Raw genomic sequence first — 21388 nt, 5'->3', positions numbered from 1 at the left:
GGAATGGTCAGGATGTACTACAGTGTGCATGTTGCTTTACCTCAGATGTAAAAAAGAAAAAAAGAAAAAGAAAATAAACATATCTGCATATCTGAAGTGAACGCTCTCCCTGCCTCCCTTCCTCCCTTACTCTCTCTCTCTATCACCCTTCTTTCCTCTCTCTATCATCCTTCCCATCCAAGATGGAGTGGATGGTGTTTACATTAGCTGACAGCCATGTTTATGGAGGCCAGTCTGTGAGAGGGGGGGGGGGGGGGGGACGAGCGATGAGATGAGAGAGAGAGGAAATTAAGAAAAGGCGGGTTAAGGAAGAACACTGGAAGATGAGCAGAGGATGGAACTTTAACAGGTCGTAACGGCAAAGAGACAAAAATATGGTGAAGAGACACCATATATTATGAACCTAAAAAAAAGAAAACACTCAATCTAATTATGAATGAAGAGAAAATATTTCTGACTTTTACATCTAGACCGACGTGACAGTGCACTTTTGTGCAGAAATGACATGGCAACAAAACAAGAATGCTGAAACATACCATCCAATCCCATGTCTACTGGCCCTGGGTGACCTTTGTTTTTCAACCACAAGGCTGTAGAACATCAACAACAGCTGTGATAGTTGACAGATGTCTGGAAGCAGGTTTTAGCAAAAACACTCCAAGCCCAATACATGAAGTATAACGGCTCTTCAATGTCTCTCTTTGAAGGATAAGTTAGTATTTTATTACAGTACATGTGTGACTGAGAAGCAGCAGTATAGCTGCAATATGAGGGTTATAACTTAAGGTTTTCACCCACCAGCTGATTAAATCAATCCTGCCCGCCCAGTGATTTGGATCATGCCGTTTCCGTGGCGATTTGTTTGTTGACGCTGTGAGGGCAGCAGTATGTTTTTACACACAACAAAGACGGCGCCAGCTCCCTTTTGCTTTTCCATTCTGTCATACACATATAGTAGGCACATGTACGTACATAACATGAAAGGGCAGCTCTTCCTAAATATACTTCTAGACTGCACAGGGTGAAGGCCGGCCCGGTATCGACAAGTGAAGATGCATTAGACAACTGTTGTTCATTGTCCTTAAATTAGATCTACTGGGAATGGCAAGCACGAAAACACTCACAGTTTGTTGCAACGGAAGCCGGAAGGTAGATAGTATGTATGTTTTAAGACAAGCAATGACGGTATCTGCATGGCAGGTACAGGGTCATGCCAGGGTCTGAACAGATTGAAAGCTGATACAGTGCTTTCAATGGCACCCGACCGTGCTTGTACTGAAGACAATGACTGAAGCAACAAGTAGTCATGATGATAATTATGACGAAATTTACAATTTAGCAGACGCTCTTAATCCAGAGCGATTTACATTAAGCAATAACAAAAGCATGGCATACATCACATAAATAGAAAGTAGTGAAACATGCGTAAGCTAAGAACGTAACAGTGGAGTATCTATATCATGAAACATATATATACACACACACACACACACACACACACACACACAAAATACATATGTACTATAAAGTGCTATGACTATGAAATGCAATTCTAGTGCCGTCTACGTAACATGCTATAAATCTGTTTAAAATGCTATCTAAGTCTACATAAAGTGCCATCTCTGAGGGGGAAATGATTGTCAGATAGTGTGTGTGAAGAGAAGACGGACATGTAGTGAATGGCCCAAAACATTGACTAGCATTAGCATTTATTCCAATTTCAGTGTCCAAAAACACCATGATAGTGCATGATCTAATTCTGGTAAAACTAGACCTTTACATTATTCTTTCTGACCGGTAGTTATTGACTGCCCTGACCTGGCTACGTTTTTTCCTTTAATCCGTTCCTTTCACGTCGCCTCCCTTGCACAGTTAAGTGCCTTCCATCGACAGGCCCACAGCTGAACAAGGTTAGCAAAGCCAAAGCTTATTTCAGTGCCTATTATACGGCTGTTCAGCTTCCTTCCAATAAGCGATCGAAGACCAACCAACCATTTATCATCCACAAAGACATTAAATATGCAAGATATACAGCCTTTCAACTCAAAACCTCCTGGGAGAGGAAGAATCTGAAACCTTTCAAGACATCTAATTTTAGCTTATCCTGCATGTATGAAAAGGGACACTCACCCAGGTCACTGTGGCCTTTTAGGCTATGGGAAATGAGAAACAAGAGTTCACCCTGGCTGTGACCTGTGTCACAGTCTCGAGACAGAATTCAAAGGAAAAGAGGGCTCCGTTTTTCCTTTATTTTTGACGATGGGTTCTCAGATTGCAGACACGCGCACACGCGCACACACACACACACACACACACACACACACACACACACACACGGTCAATGCTGCTAGGTCAATGCTGTCAAAAGAGTGTCAAGGGACAGACCGACTTATTGATCCTATCAATCTTGTGGGGCATACAGTCTTACACAGTCCTTCCCTCTGGGAAGCTCACTCATTCACACACAAAATACACTAAGAATACTTAGTTAACACAAACAGGAAACTAGCTTGGAAGTCACTTTGGATATTGTGTATTCCAGCTATAAAAGTGGTTCATAAAGTTGATCAAAATACACTCCACAGAGTCAGCACAGAGTCAGGAATTAATTTGACAACCGAGAGAAATGACATAGCTGTGCATAAAGACAATACATAAGAGTTTTATGAAGCTGGACTGAAGGCCTCTCTGGTAAGTCTGTGTCATTTTTGATTTATTTCCCCAACCTGGGGAGAGCCCCAAACTGAGCTCATGCTTCCTTCAATGCATGAGGACAGCAGGCCTCTTCTTATCAACTGACAGGGGGGGGTTTCCCCAGTAGGATGTAACGCATGGAAAGAACACGTTATTCCAACCAGTTCCTTTCCCCTCCTCAGGCGCCACGGCTGACCAGGGGGAGTCAGTATAGAAACCAGGATTACTGCATGTTTTTTGTGAGGGTACCTACCTAGGGGACACAGGGAGAACACGCAAACTCCACACAGGCCATAATGTTATTTTGCTATTGTACAAGCACAGTAACGCAATGGTCGTCCATCAGCAGCCTGCATGGGGAGGTGGAGCCAGGGCTGTCTTCCAGCCCTGGCCTCGCCAAGATTTCCTTGAATTACCCAGGCTTCCCCCTTTGAGGCAGGGTACCATTGGAGCTTTGGTGAGGGAGAATCAATAATCCAAGTCCCAGCTCACCTGAGAGCTCCAGGGGATAAGATTTACAGCCAGGGATAAAGCGGCCGTCAGCCTCCTTGGCTGACTATAGAGGATTGGAGAGCTGTGTATAATAGTTATTATAAGATAATAAAATATAATAGATCCGGTCATGAATTGCTTTTTTGTGTCCATTTTTATACAGCCCTGTAACGTCTCGAGAACAATATTTAGCCTCCATATTGAGGAATTATATTGTGTTGAATGCAGGAAAAAAACAATGGTAAGTAACAGAACACCATCATAAACCAAGCTAATTTTCCACCTAAATCCTATTGTTCCGATAGGACTCAAGACAGCAGCTCTGCCTCCTGAGCCACTGCCGCCCCAGTTCACAACAGTATCAGTATGGTTGTATGCAGGGATAAAAAATAAAATAAAAATAAAAAAACAGATCACGATTTTTTTAGTTAGGCCAAGTATATAGCACTCTGTTCTGTTTCGGAAAACAATTGCACTTGGGAATTTAGCAGATGCTAAATTAATCCAGTGCGATTTACGGTAAACAAGGTAAACACAAGCCAATACATCAAATCTTCCCTTCATTGTCAATGGAGTTTACAAAACAAACATTGAACTGAAGACAAACATTAAACCTACATATAGGAGGGGCCAGCGTCCCTCAAAAACTAGGCTATACCCATTATAGGATGTCAGTTCTGCAATTTCTAACATGCCATCTAAATTAGACTTTGCATAAGCCCGTAAGGTCATCTAGGCTGTAAAAAGCGTCATTACTTTAAAATGTATTAGACAATCTGTTCGGAAGGAGGAGCACAGCAGTAACTCTCTTGCTTTGAGGCTTTGGGAGGAGAGGCTAGCAGGCTATTAGCTAGGGCCTCCTCAGAGAGAGATAGTTTGTATCCATTTGTGTCATAATCCAAACACAGCAAAACAATAGGGGGGGGGCTCGCCCTGGCCCAGCTTTATACAATTAGGTGTTCACCGATCCTTGCAGTAATTACATTACTCTGCAACTCCTGGCCTTAGATGGAGCAATGGAGCAGAAAGACGTTACTTATCCTCCCTTGCATCCATCCTGCAAGCCAGTCCTGTTTGTGTGCACCCCTGAGGACAGGGAGACAGGATAGGTAGCCTATATGTGTGCACCCCTGAGGACAGGGAGACAGGATAGGTAGCCTATATGTGTGCACCCCTGAGGACAGGGAGACAGGATAGGTAGCCTATATGTGTGCACCCCTGAGGACAGGGAGACAGGATAGGTAGCCTATATGTGTGCACCCCTGAGGACAGGGAGACAGGATAGGTAGCCTGTATCCTTCTGTGTCACACCAGCTCTTTAAACTTCCCCTCATAGCCAGCACTTTTTACCCTCAATCCCATACTACTCTCCTCAGAGGATCTAAGGAGATTCTATAAGTAGAGGGAAGATTCCAGTATGCAAGCTAGACTCTCGGTAGGCCTAAAGCCAAGGTAAATATTGGCAGTTGCCACACAGACCACAGACTATACATTGGAGAAATTGACGTGACCTAGACTATTAGAACCAGAAGAACATAACCGAGACGGTGCAGGGCATGAGCATATTATGGAACACTGAGAAATGAGGGAACCAGTATACAGGTACAGGAGGTTTGGTGTAAATGCATCTGCTTTCTATCAGTTCTATCTACCAGTATCTTTGCCAACTCTGCGTCCAAATGACTGCTTTTACAAGAAGCTTGTTGTGGTACAGGTATACCAACCTACAGTAGGTTGTAAAAAATGAACACCTAGTATTTGGTTGCTATAGAAGTGTGAAAGGAAAGAGTACAGAGACAGGCTGAGGGGAGGGGAGACTTCAAATGAATGAAACTCAGCCTGAAGAAATAAACAAAAAACTCCAGATCACTTTACTCCATTGGCCTGCAGGTGTGTGGTGTTGCAACAACAATGCAGTGCTCTGACATTTCTCTTCACAGGATTGTGAACTCCTGTTGCTACAGGGAGACAAAAAGACAACAGTCCAAGATTCCCAGCGAAAATTGGTTTCACTGCGCGTTTGAGATGCCAAACATAACTAATTAAATCTGCCTGCCTGTTTTTAGAGCACAAGGAACCTTCCAAGAAAATGAACAGCGGGCAAGGTGTACGTTTTTCAACCACAATTTCAGGTTCATTTTTCAATTGACAAGAATGTGTTTGGGGTTTCTTCTTGGGGGGCGGCTCCTGTCCGTGTGTGTAAGTGTGTAGCTGTTAAATCACAGCAGGATATTGCCAGTGTAACAGGAAAGCTCTGGCATGGGCAGGGCTACTACTTAGGCTAACTACTTCCTGTTAGATAGATTAGATAGATTAGAAAGCAGTGCCATCATACTGACCAGGCCATCTCTCACTCTGTAGTGTGAAACCTTGAGGATAGGGATAGCTCCACGCTCATGATCAATGATTCTTGTAAAACAAGGTAATGCAATACATCTGATTTCTGAACCTCTCGTCATGACTAGATTATATGAAAGACGAGAAATTGCATACGGCCCCCCCCTAACAAAGAAAGTCACCACTCTCCTGAAGCAAGACATGAGAGCTATTCAATGCTCACTGCTGCAGAGGAAAGAGAGGCTTATCTCATCTGTTCATCTAACTCTTTGCAGGCACAGAAGACCCTCCTTTCCCTCAGCCCAACAGATTCTTGGGAAGGCATCATCATTTTCAATAAAAGGCCCCTGAACATTGCAAGAGGGAGACGGAGGGAGGGAAGGCAGGAGGGACAAGGCATACAAAAAAAGCCCACAGGAAGTCAAGCATCCTGTGTTAAATCACGTCGGTTTCCTAACGAAGCCTGTGCTCCATTGTCAAACAGAGGCCATCTTCCTCCAGCCGCCACCACCACCTCCAGCAGAGCAGACATGGCTACCGTAAGACATGGCCCCACAAAAGTACCACAACAGTTTTACCTAGTCGCTCAGAGTGGAATATAATGAAATATCACAGCAACTAATCCAGATTTTTTGCTTGTTGATGTTTGGCTCTCCAAACCAAATTAAACATTTCCGTTCTATGAGAAATGCTTGTGACCAACGGTCCTAAACACACATCAAATAAATGTCAGAGGGTAACTGCAAACACATTTCCCATATGGCTTGTTAACACAGCCCACCAGAAAAATGATTATGGGTTGCCATTCATAATCGATACAACTACCAATGCAGAAATGTAGGTCATCTCAAATGTGAAATATACATTTTCCCCGACATCTAGGAAAAGATCTGTGTGGTTGGCCAGTAACAGACAGCAGCAGCCAACAAACTGTTGGCCCCCGTCTGTAAAACTACCACATGTGCTTTCAAAATCTCACTTGACCAATTTGTTTGGTGTAGTTCCATGTATGGAACTCTCACAAGCCAGCATACATAGATCTGAACCAGGGGAACACTAATGGAAACTGGCAGCTGATCAAGCAAAAGGGGAAGTTTATTTTTGCTAATTATGTAAAAGGGAATGGCCACGAGGGCTGTGTAAGTTGACGGTATCAATTATTTAACCATTTGTGTCTGTGTATTCTTAATGAGAAAATAATGGAGGGAAAAAAAACATAAATCAACTTTCCCGCAAATGGGTAGGAGAAACTGTGTTAAAGGTGAGAAAGCTTTAAAGACACAGAGAGTGAGAGAGACAAACGAGAGATGAAGCAGGCTGCAGGGAATCCAGGGATGACGGCAGCGACCAGAGAACAACATGCCAAACCCTGGAAGTCATTTCCTGCTTCACGAAGACTTTTATGGAATTCTAGCACTGCGGGTACGTCACGATGAGAGAGAGAGAGAGAGAGACTGACTGGTCCTACACACTCCTCACTCTCTAGATCCTCCCTTTCCTCCCCCTCTCAGAGAGACTGACTGGTCCTACACACTCCTCACTCTCCAGATCCTCCCTTTCCTCCCCCTCTCAGAGAGACTGACTGGTCCTACACACTCCTCACTCTCCAGATCCTCCCTTTCCTCCCCCTCTCAGAGAGACTGACTGGTCCTACACACTCCTCACTCTCCAGATCCTCCCTTTCCTCCCCCTCTCAGAGAGACTGACTGGTCCTACACACTCCTCACTCTCCAGATCCTCCCTTTCCTCCCCCTCTCAGAGAGACTGACTGGTCCTACACACTCCTCACTCTCCAGATCCTCCCTTTCCTCCCCCTCTCAGAGAGACTGACTGGTCCTACACACTCCTCACTCTCCAGATCCTCCCTTTCCTCCCCCTCTCAGAGAGACTGACTGGTCCTACACACTCCTCACTCTCCAGATCCTCCCTTTCCTCCCCCTCTCAGAGAGACTGACTGGTCCTACACACTCCTCACTCTCCAGATCCTCCCTTTCCTCCCCCTCTCAGAGAGACTGACTGGTCCTACACACTCCTCACTCTCCAGATCCTCCCTTTCCTCCCCCTCTCAGAGAGACTGACTGGTCCTACACACTCCTCACTCTCCAGATCCTCCCTTTCCTCCCCCTCTCAGAGAGACTGACTGGTCCTACACACTCCTCACTCTCCAGATCCTGCCTTTCCTCCCCCTCTCAGAGCCTCCCCTCATTCCCTCCTCCTGCCCAGAACAGTGCTGCCACTTCCCCCTCCTCAGCTGTCTAGTTGAGGCTGAACAGAGACAGTACATCCAGGACAGACAGTAGAATCACCGTTAGAAACCAAAATGCTGGCCCTTATCTCCCAAAACATTTACTTGGTTGCATTAACTTCATTTATTTTTAAGGCCTTTCTAATCTTAACCTTGGAACAGATGAAATAGCAGTTTAAGCTACAGTTCCTTGATCATCACAAGCTGAAATGACAGTAATCATCATCTATGGTGGGGGGTATTGAGGTACCATTTCTCCATATCTTTTTAATGGAGTAAATGTAAACATGCCCAAAAATAGTCATTATAAAATCAGCAAAAAAATAATTATTCCGTATTAGTAATAATTGCAGAATAATTGAGTCAATGCTGGCAAAATATTTGGTTTCTTTAGGGACCATTTTCACCAAGACTTTTCAAATCAAAACATGCCTTAAAACAATATACTTAAAACAAAAATAAAACCAATAAAATCCAATAGCTTCCATGACAATAAAACAAACTATGCTCTGTCAAACAGTTGGCTAAACACTGCAGACCACCGTATGGGTCCTTTACAGATTATTGGAAAAAGCCACGGCGGGTGAAATGATTTAAGAGTGTGGAGGGAATCACAAGGTACTTCTAGTAGGTTTACCCAATTAGGAGAACAGTTTTTGATGTATAGTCTTGATGTACATACTGTAGACTGCTGTAGGCATAAGGGGGAAAAAACTTTCCAACTCAAGCATCTGTAATGTACTCTCTTATAGCATTAGCAGGGTAGATGTGCACCAAAACCTAAAGCCTACAAACAGACCTGATGATAAAAGCACCAGAGCATTAAGGAGGACTGCTTTTCTTGATCAAATAAAACTCCCAACAGCTGATGGCATTTGAAAAATGTTTGTATTATTCTCCCACATCTTAATGGCATAGGCTTTTAGAATCAATTTGGCACAAGAGCAAAGTTTGGAGACACTACCAAGGGAGGTAAGAGTGAGCGAGAGAGTGAGCGAGAGAGAGAGAGAGAGAGGGAGAGAGAAGTGGTGGGTGATGGGGGATTTCAATCAGTTGAGCTTAAATACTGCTCTCCTCTGAAGCATTGCGGGGGAAATGGACACTGATCAATAAAGATATACTACAAAGTGCTTTCCTGGCATTTGTCTATTTAACCACTTAAGCCCCATTTTATCGAATGTCGCAATTATGTTGAGCAATTATTTGCAAAAATAGCAGATCTACAAGCTTGTAACGCATCGCTTTGTGTATTGTTAAATTGTTAAGGATTTTCACCTACAATAATATGCCTAAAAGAGGACACCAGGTTGCAAATGGTTACTTAATTTCCAGAAGAAGGCCAACTGAGGCCTGCGATGTGGAGCAGAAGACCTGTAGCTCACAGGAAGAGCTGGAAGCTGGAATCGGAACACATCATGATGTGGGAAGAGGAACACACCCACACACACACACACACACAACCCAACCATTCGTCACGTGTGGGATACTCATGCACAAATACTACTATGTATTCCTCCGGATAGCACAATCCATCATCAACCCAATCAGGGGATGTTGCTGCTGACTGAGGCATGTTCCACACAGGCATGCGTGTGCAAAACACCCACCTACTGATGCACACAATGTCACACAGCCACAGAGAGAACATTACAGCACTGTCCGTCACCTTTGTAGAGAGTAGTTGTTGAGTAGTTGTTGATGTCCTGAGAGTGTGTGTGTGTGTGTGTGAGAGAGAGAGAGAGAGAAAAAGAGAGAGACTGTCACACAGACAGAAGGTCACAGATGGTTATTATTGCACCAGGACGTCCTGTCTGGCACGAAGGAGTCGCCTGCCAATACTGTGTGGTGATCTACAGTATCTACGTGTCCCTGTGCACATTGCCACAGTAACGTGCATGTGTACACAAACTGTGTGTAGCCTCCAACCGGTGCTGTTCGGGGGGGGCTGTTCTGAACTGTGCAACATTGCATTCCATAACATATATGTCCTACTCACGTCTGTTATTCTCTTCATCCCTCAAATTCAAAAATCACACACACACACAGGTCCATTTCTCAGTGTCTGACAGTCCACACACAAGATGATGTGCTACTAGGAGCAGAGCTGGATTATTCTGACCATAATATTGATAAAGCAACAGATTTTCATTGCAGGTTGAACTGTGTGCCACAACAAAGTCATTGTACACAGTGTTCATTTATATTTCTTTACGGTACGATTTGTTAAATTAACACAGAGGATCTTCTACAGTGATCTTCTTCCATGTGTGAAATCTATGTTAAGCGTGGGTTAATGATTACAATGGAAAACAACCTGTTGACTCAAGACAGGAGGGAGGTAGAAGTCAAATGAAATGTCAAATTAATGTGCGATACCATCTGACCGGCACAAAGATTTAGCAGAAATACACAAACAGCATCTTTCACTGCATGACATGCAGTGGTGAAAACTAAAAGAACTTGATATTTTAATAGCTCAAATGTACCAGTATATACAGCACTTATCTAAGTAGTAAGTACCCATAAGGAAAGGAAATTAACCAAATAGTGTGATCAACAACATATCGTTTGACAAATCCAAATATTTGTCAACAGTCGACATACAGACTCCAAGCAACAGGAGAAATAAACTGGCTTGAAGCAGCGAAAGATAAGATGTGTCAACACAAATACCTGCCAATGAAATGATGACCTTTACCAAAATGACCAAGTTCTCTTCTGCCCCTTTTCCACCGTTGGGGAACCGGTTCAGTTCTTTTTAGTAGGCTACTTAGTCCATGAGCCAGACCTACAAAATTGGAATGTTAATTATGAATTGAGTGGGCAAATCCATACCTATATTAAATTGTTTATAGGATCAATATAAGTAAATTAATATAAGATAACCCTTCCACAGTAGTAGCTTTTTCATATTTTATCATATATTAACTTACTTATATTGACCTTAAACAATTTAGTGTAGGTATGGTTTTGCACACTCAATTCATAATTAACGTTCCAATTTTGGAGCTCTGGCTCATGGACTAAGAACCTAAAAGAACAGAACCCGTTCACAACCGGTGGAAAAGGGGCCTTCATGCCATTTAAAACCAAAGGATGACACAAAGCAGTGGTTCCCAACATTTTGAGTGTCAAGGACCGCCAAATATATGCAGCCTGCAGACCCATGTTTGATGAGATGCAGTTTCAGGGATCTGATAAGATTTAGTTATTCCATAACTGTCCAAGTGTCCATAAATATTCTGGACCCCAGGTTGGGACACAAAAATAAACAAAGAAAAGCCTGTAGAAGAGTCACTATAGCCATTAGAAATGAATGATTCATTGTTTCAAGAAACCTACAGCTGAGCTTATTAACATCAATGTAACATTCACATCTTTGCAGCAGCTAATGTAGATAATTGCCATTTAGCAATTTTAAACACACCCTAATAAATAAAAACCAAAACATATTACACGGTTATTATTACAGTTATTACATGATAATAGCCACTCTGACAACTAAGCACAACCTATAATAAATAATACATTAAGAAATATGATACCCTTCAGAACAAAGTCCAGCATTAACAGAAACCATGCATGTGCACAAAAACAATGCTAGTGCACAACCAAATTGTAGTGGGAAGTCCAGTGAATTCATGGCGGCCCACATGCGGTGACAACGTTGCATATGAGCCTAGTTTAGCCTAGCTGCTGCTCAGCATAGAAGACCACAGAGAACAAAGACCTCAATTATGTGGAGCTCTTAACAGGAGAGCTAAAAACAGGTCCACAGGCAGGGAATTAAAAACAAAACCTTGGAGCACTGCAGGAATGTTGAGCATTTGTGGTGCCATCCACCCATAGCGCACTGTCACTCACTGAAGCACACTGTCGCCACCATTGACCTTTCTGCATCCGCTGTACACAAAAATCACTGTTCAGCTGGCTAGAAAGAGCTGGCTAACACCACAAAATTGTGCAAGTGCATTGATTTTCACAGAAATGTGAATGCATGAATATAGATGGAGAGAGTGATTTTGCACTAGTGGACCATAAGAGGGACTTATGGAATTGTATTCATAAGTCTTGTTCCTGCATGGTGTCAATCCATTCCATGTTTGCTGTAGCTACTGTAGACACCATATCATCAGTAGTAGTACAGACAATGAATGACAGAAGCATTCCTGACTGAAAGCATCATCTCCATATAAAGGTTTGAGAAGCTCAATTGAATGGAAACCTTAGCTCTCCATGTTTCAGAGACAATTCAGTTGTGCATTCAACAGCTATGTTTACGTTGGCTGTCAGAGAAGTAAGTAACCATGTTGCAAGAGGAATTTACAGCCTCAGTCAGAAATATGAACTGATAACACAGCCGGTCATTGACACACTAACCTGTCGCAGCTGGGTGAGGGACGTTATGAGCAGAGGTCAAGGGTAAACATATCATTGGCCATAACCATATTATCAAGCATATCATAAGAAAATCATCTTAGATCAATATTCTCACATAAAAGCAATTGAGTGTGAGAATGTGAGTGTTTATGAATTAATTAATAAATGAAAATGAACACCAGGAACGTCACAATGTAAGAAAGTTAACTTTGCAGAGGGTGCACACATTGACAAATATGTCCTGCATAAATACACTGTATGCAGTGTGCACTGTATTTGACATCTTACCAAGTTTCTCCACGAGTTTGAGCATGACGCCGCCGATGTGGATCTCCCCAGTGATCCTCAGAGACACGTCCCTTTTCAGGTCGGTAACGTGCATCTTCAGCTCCCATGTCCCATCGGCATAATGGCCATCCGCCATCCGAATCCCGTCCAACGCCATCCTGTCAAAACAGTCAAAAAGTTGAGTGGAGGAAAATAAATCACACCGAGTCACTATAAACCCGTTGACCTTCTTCAAAGACAGACTCATGCAATTAAGGCTTGTTGTGTGCCGAATCGGTTCATAATCTTATTTTAGAAGACATCACCGTGTCGCCTATCATTAAGTTGGAATGTGACGTGCCCTTGTACTTGTACACGTACTGGCAGAAAGTTAAAATGTATCTTTGGTGTGTACGACGTGCTTTGATTCAACAAGAGCGACCTAGTGATCAAAACACACGCAAATCAATAACAAAACTGAACAAAGGCCAGGCCTGGTCGTGCTAAAGTTCAATGAGGACGTCATTCCTGTTCTATAAGCAAATATGTGCTTGTTCACCTGTTCAAAAGTAACGGTAAACGTACTCTTACAAATAGGCAAAGAAGTTAATTACGTAAGCAGAGCCAAACGAGAGCTACTGAGTAGACTAGGCTGCTCGGTCATTCAAAGACTAAGTTCGTTTGAGAGAGTGTGTGTAAATTGGACAACAGCACGCATACGTTTGCAAAATAGCTATCAACAGACGCGTACATTTAATTTAGTTGCTAAAGTGCGGGAAAAACACGTCAAAACTCAATGTTTTCATAATTCATACCAGCGTACGCGCTACGCTTTGAGGGCGAAAATGTAAATCTGTCCACTCACCTTCACAAATGCAACAAGCCAATCACAAAAACCACTCAAACTGTCGACGTTGCGATAACCAACAGGTTCCCCCCTTTTAATTCATGTATAGAGGGTTTTTAGAAAGAAAAAGTATCCCAGAGAACTCGGTGAAGTGAAGTATCCCAAACTGTTTCCCCAGGCAGGCAGGCAGGCAGGCTTCGGCTAATGGAGTCCAGCCGTCCCTCTTTCTCCCTCCCTCTTTCCAGCAGTCAGATAACGTCACTGCTCCAATCCCACTTTTCCTTTCATACTGCGAGCCTAGTGGCTCCCCCTGTCCCCCTGCACTTTATTCTTAAGACCTCTACTACGTGACGCACGAATATTGCGCACGACTCGAGTCGAGAACAGTGGGTTATTTCTTTCAATTCGTTCGTTTGCCCATGTGTGATGTGTCCCCCTCTTTGTCAGTGGTCTATACGTGGGTCACTTCGTCTCCAGAAATTCAGCCATATGTTCGACAGTATATGCCCACAAATAGACTCTGTTTTCTTACCCATTTTCTCCAAACTCCCCAAGGAGAACAATCAACAATTTGGGGCTGGAGAAAAGGAAAAAGAACATAAAATATCACTGCCTTTTATGGAAATAAGCAGAGAGAGACTGCAACTGAACTGCAGTGCCACTGCATTCAGCCTAGTTATAAATCACCATAATAAAGGGTTTAATATCATCACTAAATAATGTTCTGACAAATGATCTAATGTTTTATTAACGCATCAGATACATTTTGGAGTTTATGGACGTGTGTGTGTGTGTGTGTGTGTGTGTGTGTGTGTGTGTGTGTGTGTGTGTGTGTGTGTGTGTGTGTGTGTAAAAAGGATGAATATTAAAACTAAAGACAATTGTTATTGTAAATACACCAGTCTTCCATTATAAACCAATAAACTAATTACTAATCATCACCCCCAACATACTATAAATGGTTTGAGAAGAGATCCAGGCATAAAACAAAAACGAGCCCAAAATCAGACAGATCTGTATTAAACTTTGTAACTCTAATATAAACTAATATAGTTTTGCATGAGTCTTCCATTTAATCTAATCAATAAACAATTTAAAGCAAAACAACCTTGCAGGGGTCAACAAGTTTATCCCCTGAAATGGTTTGAGCAGATCTCTAAAAGCCCAGTAAATCACCCATATAGACAGAGAGGATTGGTAATCTGTGTTAACAATGGAATGACATATCATCAGTGTGTGGAATTTCACATCTTTCTACTTTAAACAGAACAAGAAACCCAGAGGCCACAAATTCCTGCACTGCTTCAGATGGAGAATGAAATATTTATGATCCGATACAGTCAAAAGCACATATGCAAAATGGCCAGATTGGCAAGAAAAGAGAAAGGCTTCTGTCTCCTTTCTTTCCATTGCATTACTCCTCACAGCAGAGGCAGAACACACTCCAAGTGGACGGTTGGCGGTGATGAAGAATCATGAATCATCAGGGTTTCTGGCTTGGACCCCTGGTGCACTCACTAGCTCCAGGTCTCAAGCCTCCAGCTCAAGAGCTCCATGCTTCCAAGCCCAGGAATTTGGGCCTTCAGACTATGGTCTGCATCAAAGCAATTTATAACCTCTCTCCCTGCAGTTCTGACCCCCCTCGTCAGTGTCTGGCAGCGGACCCATTGCCTTTTATAGGCTGTGTTTTAATTGCAGGGTAAACATTAGAGTCAGATGCAGAGCAGGGGAGTCAGATTGAGGGAAGGCGACAAGAAACGTAGTAGAAGTAGAGGCTGCCACTGTGTGTGTGTGTGTGTGTGTGTGTGTGTGTGTGTGTGTGTGTGTGTGTGTGTGTGTGTGTCCTTATGATCTCAGAAAACCTATTATGTGTATGGTAAGTTAAACAGTAGACATTTAGCAATTAGCCTACTGCATCTAGTTTGGATGATAATATAATAGGATCAACAGTAGGTTAGTAACACACTGTCAAAATACATGTATCCCCCCATTTGCTACTCAATTGGCAAAACAAAAGACCACAGCTGGGCATATTGCTAACTGTCACAATAAAGCACTCATCTATGGACATGAACTATTAAGGCAGCAAGCAGCAGATGGTCAAATGGGGCCATTGTTCCCTATTGCATCATTGAGTTTCCCTATTGGTGACTGACCTCTACTGGCCAAACACAGAAGAGCAGAATTGAATACAGAATACAACTGGTCCCATCTGTGAGCCTGACATCTGCAGATGTTACATGACTACATTAGTATCTCATATTGGAACCATGGTGGACTGGTGGAGAGTTACAATAGGCTTATTCATGCACTACCAATTAGCTTTGTCATTCATGTATGCCTTGGGGTGCCTCGGAAAGAATCTGATCCAAGGTTCAGATGAACAGCTCTATTGTTCTCCAAAGAAATAATCCTGAATATTATAAAGCTAGCTGCCTCATAATGTCTCTGTAATATCCTGCTACTCTGTTCCTAACAAATATTCTGAGAAGAAAAAGTAGTCATTGTATCGAAAAGAAATGTTTTAATAAAAGGAAATACATTGCTTCAGATGGCAGTTTGAATCATTACAGGCATGGGTTATTGCACAGCAGCTCTAGAGACAAACAAAACACGTTCCAGCACATCCTTTCAATGTTAAAGTAACAGTCCTCAAGAAATGAATGATTCATTATTAATATTAAATTAACTACAGACAAAACTATAACAGCACCTGATTTTAACTCAATCAGCCCGTGGCTTCGCCGTGCTCTCACCCACAATGTTGAATATAATTGCAACAGCAAACATTTACTTAAGTTTTTGTGATGCCCTTACACTGTTACAGAATACCATTCAACACCTCAAGAACTTACATAGCTGCACCATAGATGCTAATATGCACAATCAAAACAAATCCTCTACATGTTTAGACGATGTTGCCCTCTTATTGCATCCAGTTAAAAGACGAGACGCTAAAGTTCTGAGAGAAAGTTGAAACTGAACATAATTAGGATTATGTGCTTGATTAATAGTTGAGGGTTAACATAACACCCTGTGAGGATTTGTATTGATTTAAAAAGATCATATTTCACACACTAAATTAATGTAGCAGAGGTGCTTGCATTATAGGACAAACATATCAGGTCCTCAAGGTCAGTTCAATGCCTGGCTCTGTGTAACAACTTCTGTTGAAACAAGAGCTACAATCATTGACCTCATTGACCTCCTACCTGCCATAGCTTTGTTACTTACAGTCTGAACAAATAAATGCAACACAAGTGCCTTTTCTAAAGCATTCTGTGCCATTCATAGCTGATGAGTATGTGGATCACATTTACAGAAACACTTCCACGTATATACTTTTCTCTCCTTTCAAATATCTTTCACAACTTCCCAGCCACTTGTGTAGTCCTCTAAAAAAAGTCTGTCTGATCTGGGTTTTCTTCAGTCCCCTCTCATATGATCATATGACATACATGCATGTATCTGCAGTGGTCCTTCCAAGTGCATTAAATACCAATAAATTGAATCCATTCATTGGTGGTCAACTCCACAGCCCTTGACTGAGTATGACATAGTAAAGCAGTGGCTTGCACCATATCAAATCAGGCTAGGCTTTGATGACAATAAAATACATTAAAATAACAGTAAAGAAATAACATTTGACACTGACAATAATGCAATTTGACAATTACAATTCCACAAAGACTGTATGTCATGCAGACTTTGTGTGATTATATTAGAGCCACTGAAACAAGAAAAATAAAAATATTAAGTCCACAAACAACTAATTTTGTTTTAACCAACTTTAGATTCTTCAGCGATGAACATAAAATGTTTTCTTAGATGTGTGTTGGCAGTTGGCACCCTTTACAACATCTTCCTGTTCTAATGTCTATTTACCATTAACATGATACTGTCACGATCAACGTCTATGACTTTTCAAAGTTTGTCTCCAACAACCAAAACAACCGGAGCATGCAGAAAACAATCCTCATTAAACCTTTACTAGCCCGGGCCGTTTACTGTAAAATGCCCTCTTAATTCTAAGGCAAGTTTCATATTTCCTAGCTGTCTTTAGCTATTCATTATTCAGATTAATTCCGATTCAAAAGTACACAAGTCAATTAGACATGCAAATGTGTCAATCACACATTTGTTCAGTCATTGGGAAATGGCCTAATTTTTTTTTACCAACTTAAATAATAAAAAGCGCATACTGTAGATGAAATGGTAAGGGTGTTATATAGGCAGTTATCAGCAACAATAATCAATCAATAAGTGTGGACAAAAACAAACTGCATAAAAACTGAGGCTGTTGTTGCCGTTGGGAAAAAAAAAAAAAAAAAATGTCTCATCTTAGAAGAATTACATTTTGGGATACATTTTAAGTTTCTATTATTGAAGCCTAGCAGCACAGGAAACAAAAAAAGAATTGGCCACTAGGTGGAACCCTACTTACTGCCCAAGAAAAGATCCAAGTTTATATCATAAATTATAGCCAACTGGGGGCGGAAAACAAAATTGATTTAGTATGTTATTATTTTTTGGGTGGTTTTATTCATTTTAGTTGGATATCAATGTAAACATGTGCTGAAAGGTCTCTCCAATAATGTCTCAACAGAGGAAAATGGTTTGAAGTGTGGATTCTGGGTGAAGAAAAGACCATATATGACTGAATATTCAGACAAGAGCTTTTCAGACCACATCATAGAAAGATGAAAATTTGTCTCATTGTTCGAATTATAAATTCCTCTGTAAGAAAATAAGAATATATTTACAAGCTTTTATGGCTGCTTAAATTACTCCTGCAAGGCTTTAAAACTGTCTTCCATGACATCATAAATTAAGGTTTCATAGATGGTGAAGGCTCAAGCTGAGAAAAGAACGTGACCCCGTCATACAGTATGAACCTGTTGTCAACCTCATACAGAGTTTAATTATGTCGTCTTTTGGGTGTCAAACCTTATTGTTCTCTCAGAGACAGACACTTCCAGTATGAAAGTGTAAAATAAAAATTGGCGCACAGCATCACTTTGAAAAAATAATTACATAAATAAGTGCCGTTTTAGTGAACTTTTAACAGTGTTTTATTATATGTAAAAAAGGAAATGGCTTTTGAATTGCTGGTTACACTATTCCAGAATGACAGCGACATGGAAAAAGTCACTCAATGGTTTTAAAAAAAACTAACAAAACAAAACATAATCTAACTCAACACTTAAATAGCATGTTCTTGAGAAATGAAAAGTAAAAATTAATAAACAGGTTATTTATTCAGCCTTTACTATACATTTCCCTCCAAAATATTTAAAGGGAAAGAATAAAACTATGCCATATATATATATATATATATATAAAAAAGGGAAATATATTAAAGGAGCACTCTGCTGTTTTCCAACTTGATCTCTCTGTAGCTGTTAGAACAAATGCCATGTCATGAATGAAATGTATGGCTGTGAGTTCGCTCATGTGACTCCAACTCTGGCCTTAGAAGCTAGATTCTTCCTCACTGGCAATCTCTCCCTCAGCCAAGGCAGCAGTGACAGCTGCCTGCACCTCTGCCTCTCATTGAAGGTCTACTAGCTAGAATGAAGCATTCTTCTGTGTATTGTAGTATTCACTGATTGATCGAGTTCTTGCAGCGATACAGAGATCATGGACAAATATAGCTGTGCACTTAATAAAATACGCTTGAAAAGTAATGGAGTGTTCCTGTAATATTTGACATAAATGACATCGACTAGTTTCGAAAGGCTGCTGTATCTGTGTTTGCATTCTAACAATGTTGATGAGGTGTAGCAGCACTCAAAAGATCCGATTTAGTTCAAGTGACTGATTTCAGATGATTACCGGAGTCATTTCATAAGAAAACGTGGAAGGATGAAGATGTAGCCGACAGCGAGGTCGACCGACGGATGTTGAGGGTTGTGCATCACAAAGCTCCATGCAGAGTCTGTGGGAGAGGTGAAATAACTTTGGGCAGGGCTGAACCATGGCACAGGCATCACCTCCTTAGGGGTGCCTGGTTCAACACCATCACCCTTGGGGTGAGTAAATCTGTATATCCATAATACAGAGAAACATCTGCGTGCATTAAGAGCACAGGTAGGAGTCATTATCATTCACAGGAGTTAAAAGGTTAAAACCAGAGATAGCGAGGAAAAATGCCAAGCAATGTGTATGTGCGTGTGTCAGTAAGGCCTGGTTCATACTTCCCTGTGCAGCCTGTTTTTGCGAGCATGACATCAACAGTGGTCACGGAGGGGGTTGCGTGCCTGGTAAGGTTAATTAAATAAGGTTAGGAAGCGAAGACCGTACGGTGGACTCCATGTTGCTCCATGGAAGAAAAGAATCATGCTCAATGGGCTATATGCAGCCAACACTTCCGCGTTCAGCTTCCTTGGTCTCACTTGCGCATGTTTCTTACCTTCCAGCGAATCCACATGGAGTCCACATGGAGTCCACCGTACGGTCTTCGCTTCCTAACCATGTTTAATTAACCTTGGTGCCTCAATCAATTATTGGTTCAACAAGTGTTTGTGATACATTTGTATATCCCCTTTTTTTTGGCATGGAGCCATGCTGTGAAACACAGAAGTTAAATTAAAAAAGGAGGCTCGCAACGCTTGTTGAATACAAATGTCATTTCAACGTTTTGAAATCTTTTTGGATTTTCATCATGTTTGTTAAAAAGTGAAAAGTCAGGATCACACAAATTGGTCATTAGCCCCACCTGGTGACTGGTGGTAGACCCAAAGTTGAAGTGAATCTCAAGACATGCATCCTAGAAAGATTTGTAGCTTTTACTGAAGAAAAGTGATAAAAGTAGGTCATGAAAGTATTGTGATATGGACCAATAATGGAAATTTGGTATGTTTTTGTCTGAGACTCACTTAGTTGTTTGTTGTTGTTTTATTTGATATAGAAACTTTATCTGGAGATGTTGTCCTGACACAGACAGCTGCCGAATAAGAACAGTCTGTTCTTTGTGACTTCAAATGTCAATTTGATTGTTGATGAATATTATATGCAAGCATAATAAGGACCTGAGTTGCAGCCTTTGAGACACTTTTTGGGTGTTGCCTATCCACCATTAGAGCTGTATACAGACTTAAATGTAGACCATGTTTATGTCCTACCGCAAAACTATGGTTAAGTATTTGTGTAAATAACAAGTTAATAGCTGCAAAGCACTTCTGTAATATATTGTAGTCTCTGACTGATGTCCATTCATGTTAATGTGACAAATCCAATCAATTATATTGCCTTGTTTACATCGATGCTGCAGTCACGAATGATCCATGTTACATAAATGTGAAAGAGCTGAGTAACCCTTTTACATCTAGCTTCCACCTATCTTATTCTATTTCTATTTGCATTATTACTATTTGCATTTCTACTAGGGCCATGTGTTGTGAAAAATTTAGAAATGTAATGCCCTAAATTGTCAAAACTATTTGCAGACATCCTACAGTGATGAAATGCATTTCTTCATCTATCTACGTATGTGAGACAAAACGAAGAGAATCTTCCTGTCGCTTTCATGTCATATCGTCTTCCTTTGTGTTTTAAAGCAATAAACAAGAACTTGTCTTTTCTTGAGCCCACAGTTTGAACCGGAAATTACTTGATTTAATTCGTCTTTAGAGGTATTTGTTTTGTCTATTTTCACTACAGCAACACTCCTAGTGACAGTGATTATCGACGCACAGATTTCAGGCATGCACTGGGAGTATGAACATTTCAGCTCGTGCACAGCACGGCGGCAGAACACGCCCGCACACTTCCACCATGAACCAGGCTCAAGTGTGTGTGTGTGTGTGTGTGTGTGTGTGTGTAAGTGTGAGAGAGAGAGAAAGTGTTTGTGTGTGAGACATGCTGCCTCAATCAGGCTCCAGGTTGTCATCTGCTGGTTCAGGAAGCATCTCTTTCTGCGTGTATATGAAGGTCAACAGGAACAGGGCTACATCATGAGAGCACCAGTAGCCTGTGTGTGAGGTCACCGCTGACCAATAACGGCTCTCCACCATACCCTCTCGGAGCTCAAAGTCAACGCGCCGCTCAAGCTCCACTGGAAGACAGAGACAGAGGCTGTGTTAACGACAGGGCAATGACCCAGCAAATACGTACAATTTAAAAAA

At 41.6% G+C, this 21388-nt stretch overlaps 2 protein-coding genes across 6 annotated transcripts in view; both read right to left on the bottom strand.

Annotated features, from left to right (window-relative positions):
- The window catches only part of fermt2 (FERM domain containing kindlin 2), a 49000-nt gene extending 35462 nt beyond the window's left edge, over nucleotides 1-13538 (bottom strand). For all 4 annotated transcript variants that reach the window (XM_080783504.1, XM_080783505.1, XM_080783506.1 and 1 more), the window contains exons 1-2: nucleotides 13281-13538; nucleotides 12437-12594 (exon numbers count right to left, since the gene is read on the bottom strand). In XM_080783504.1, coding sequence (XP_080639630.1) covers nucleotides 12437-12593 — 157 coding nt within the window. In that variant the 5' untranslated portion in view covers nucleotide 12594; nucleotides 13281-13538. The remainder of the gene's footprint in view (nucleotides 1-12436; nucleotides 12595-13280) is intronic.
- A 2228-nt stretch (nucleotides 13539-15766) lies between these two features.
- The window catches only part of ddhd1a (DDHD domain containing 1a), a 31209-nt gene continuing 25587 nt past the window's right edge, over nucleotides 15767-21388 (bottom strand). For both annotated transcript variants that reach the window (XM_080784780.1, XM_080784781.1), the window contains one exon: nucleotides 15767-21318. In XM_080784780.1, coding sequence (XP_080640906.1) covers nucleotides 21131-21318 — 188 coding nt within the window. In that variant the 3' untranslated portion in view covers nucleotides 15767-21130. The remainder of the gene's footprint in view (nucleotides 21319-21388) is intronic.

Source organism: Protomyctophum bolini, assembly GCF_963924005.1.
Source record: "Protomyctophum bolini genome assembly, chromosome: 15".
Taxonomy (NCBI): Eukaryota; Metazoa; Chordata; class Actinopteri; order Myctophiformes; family Myctophidae; genus Protomyctophum; species Protomyctophum bolini.
This window is presented reverse-complemented; position numbering and strand designations above follow the sequence as displayed.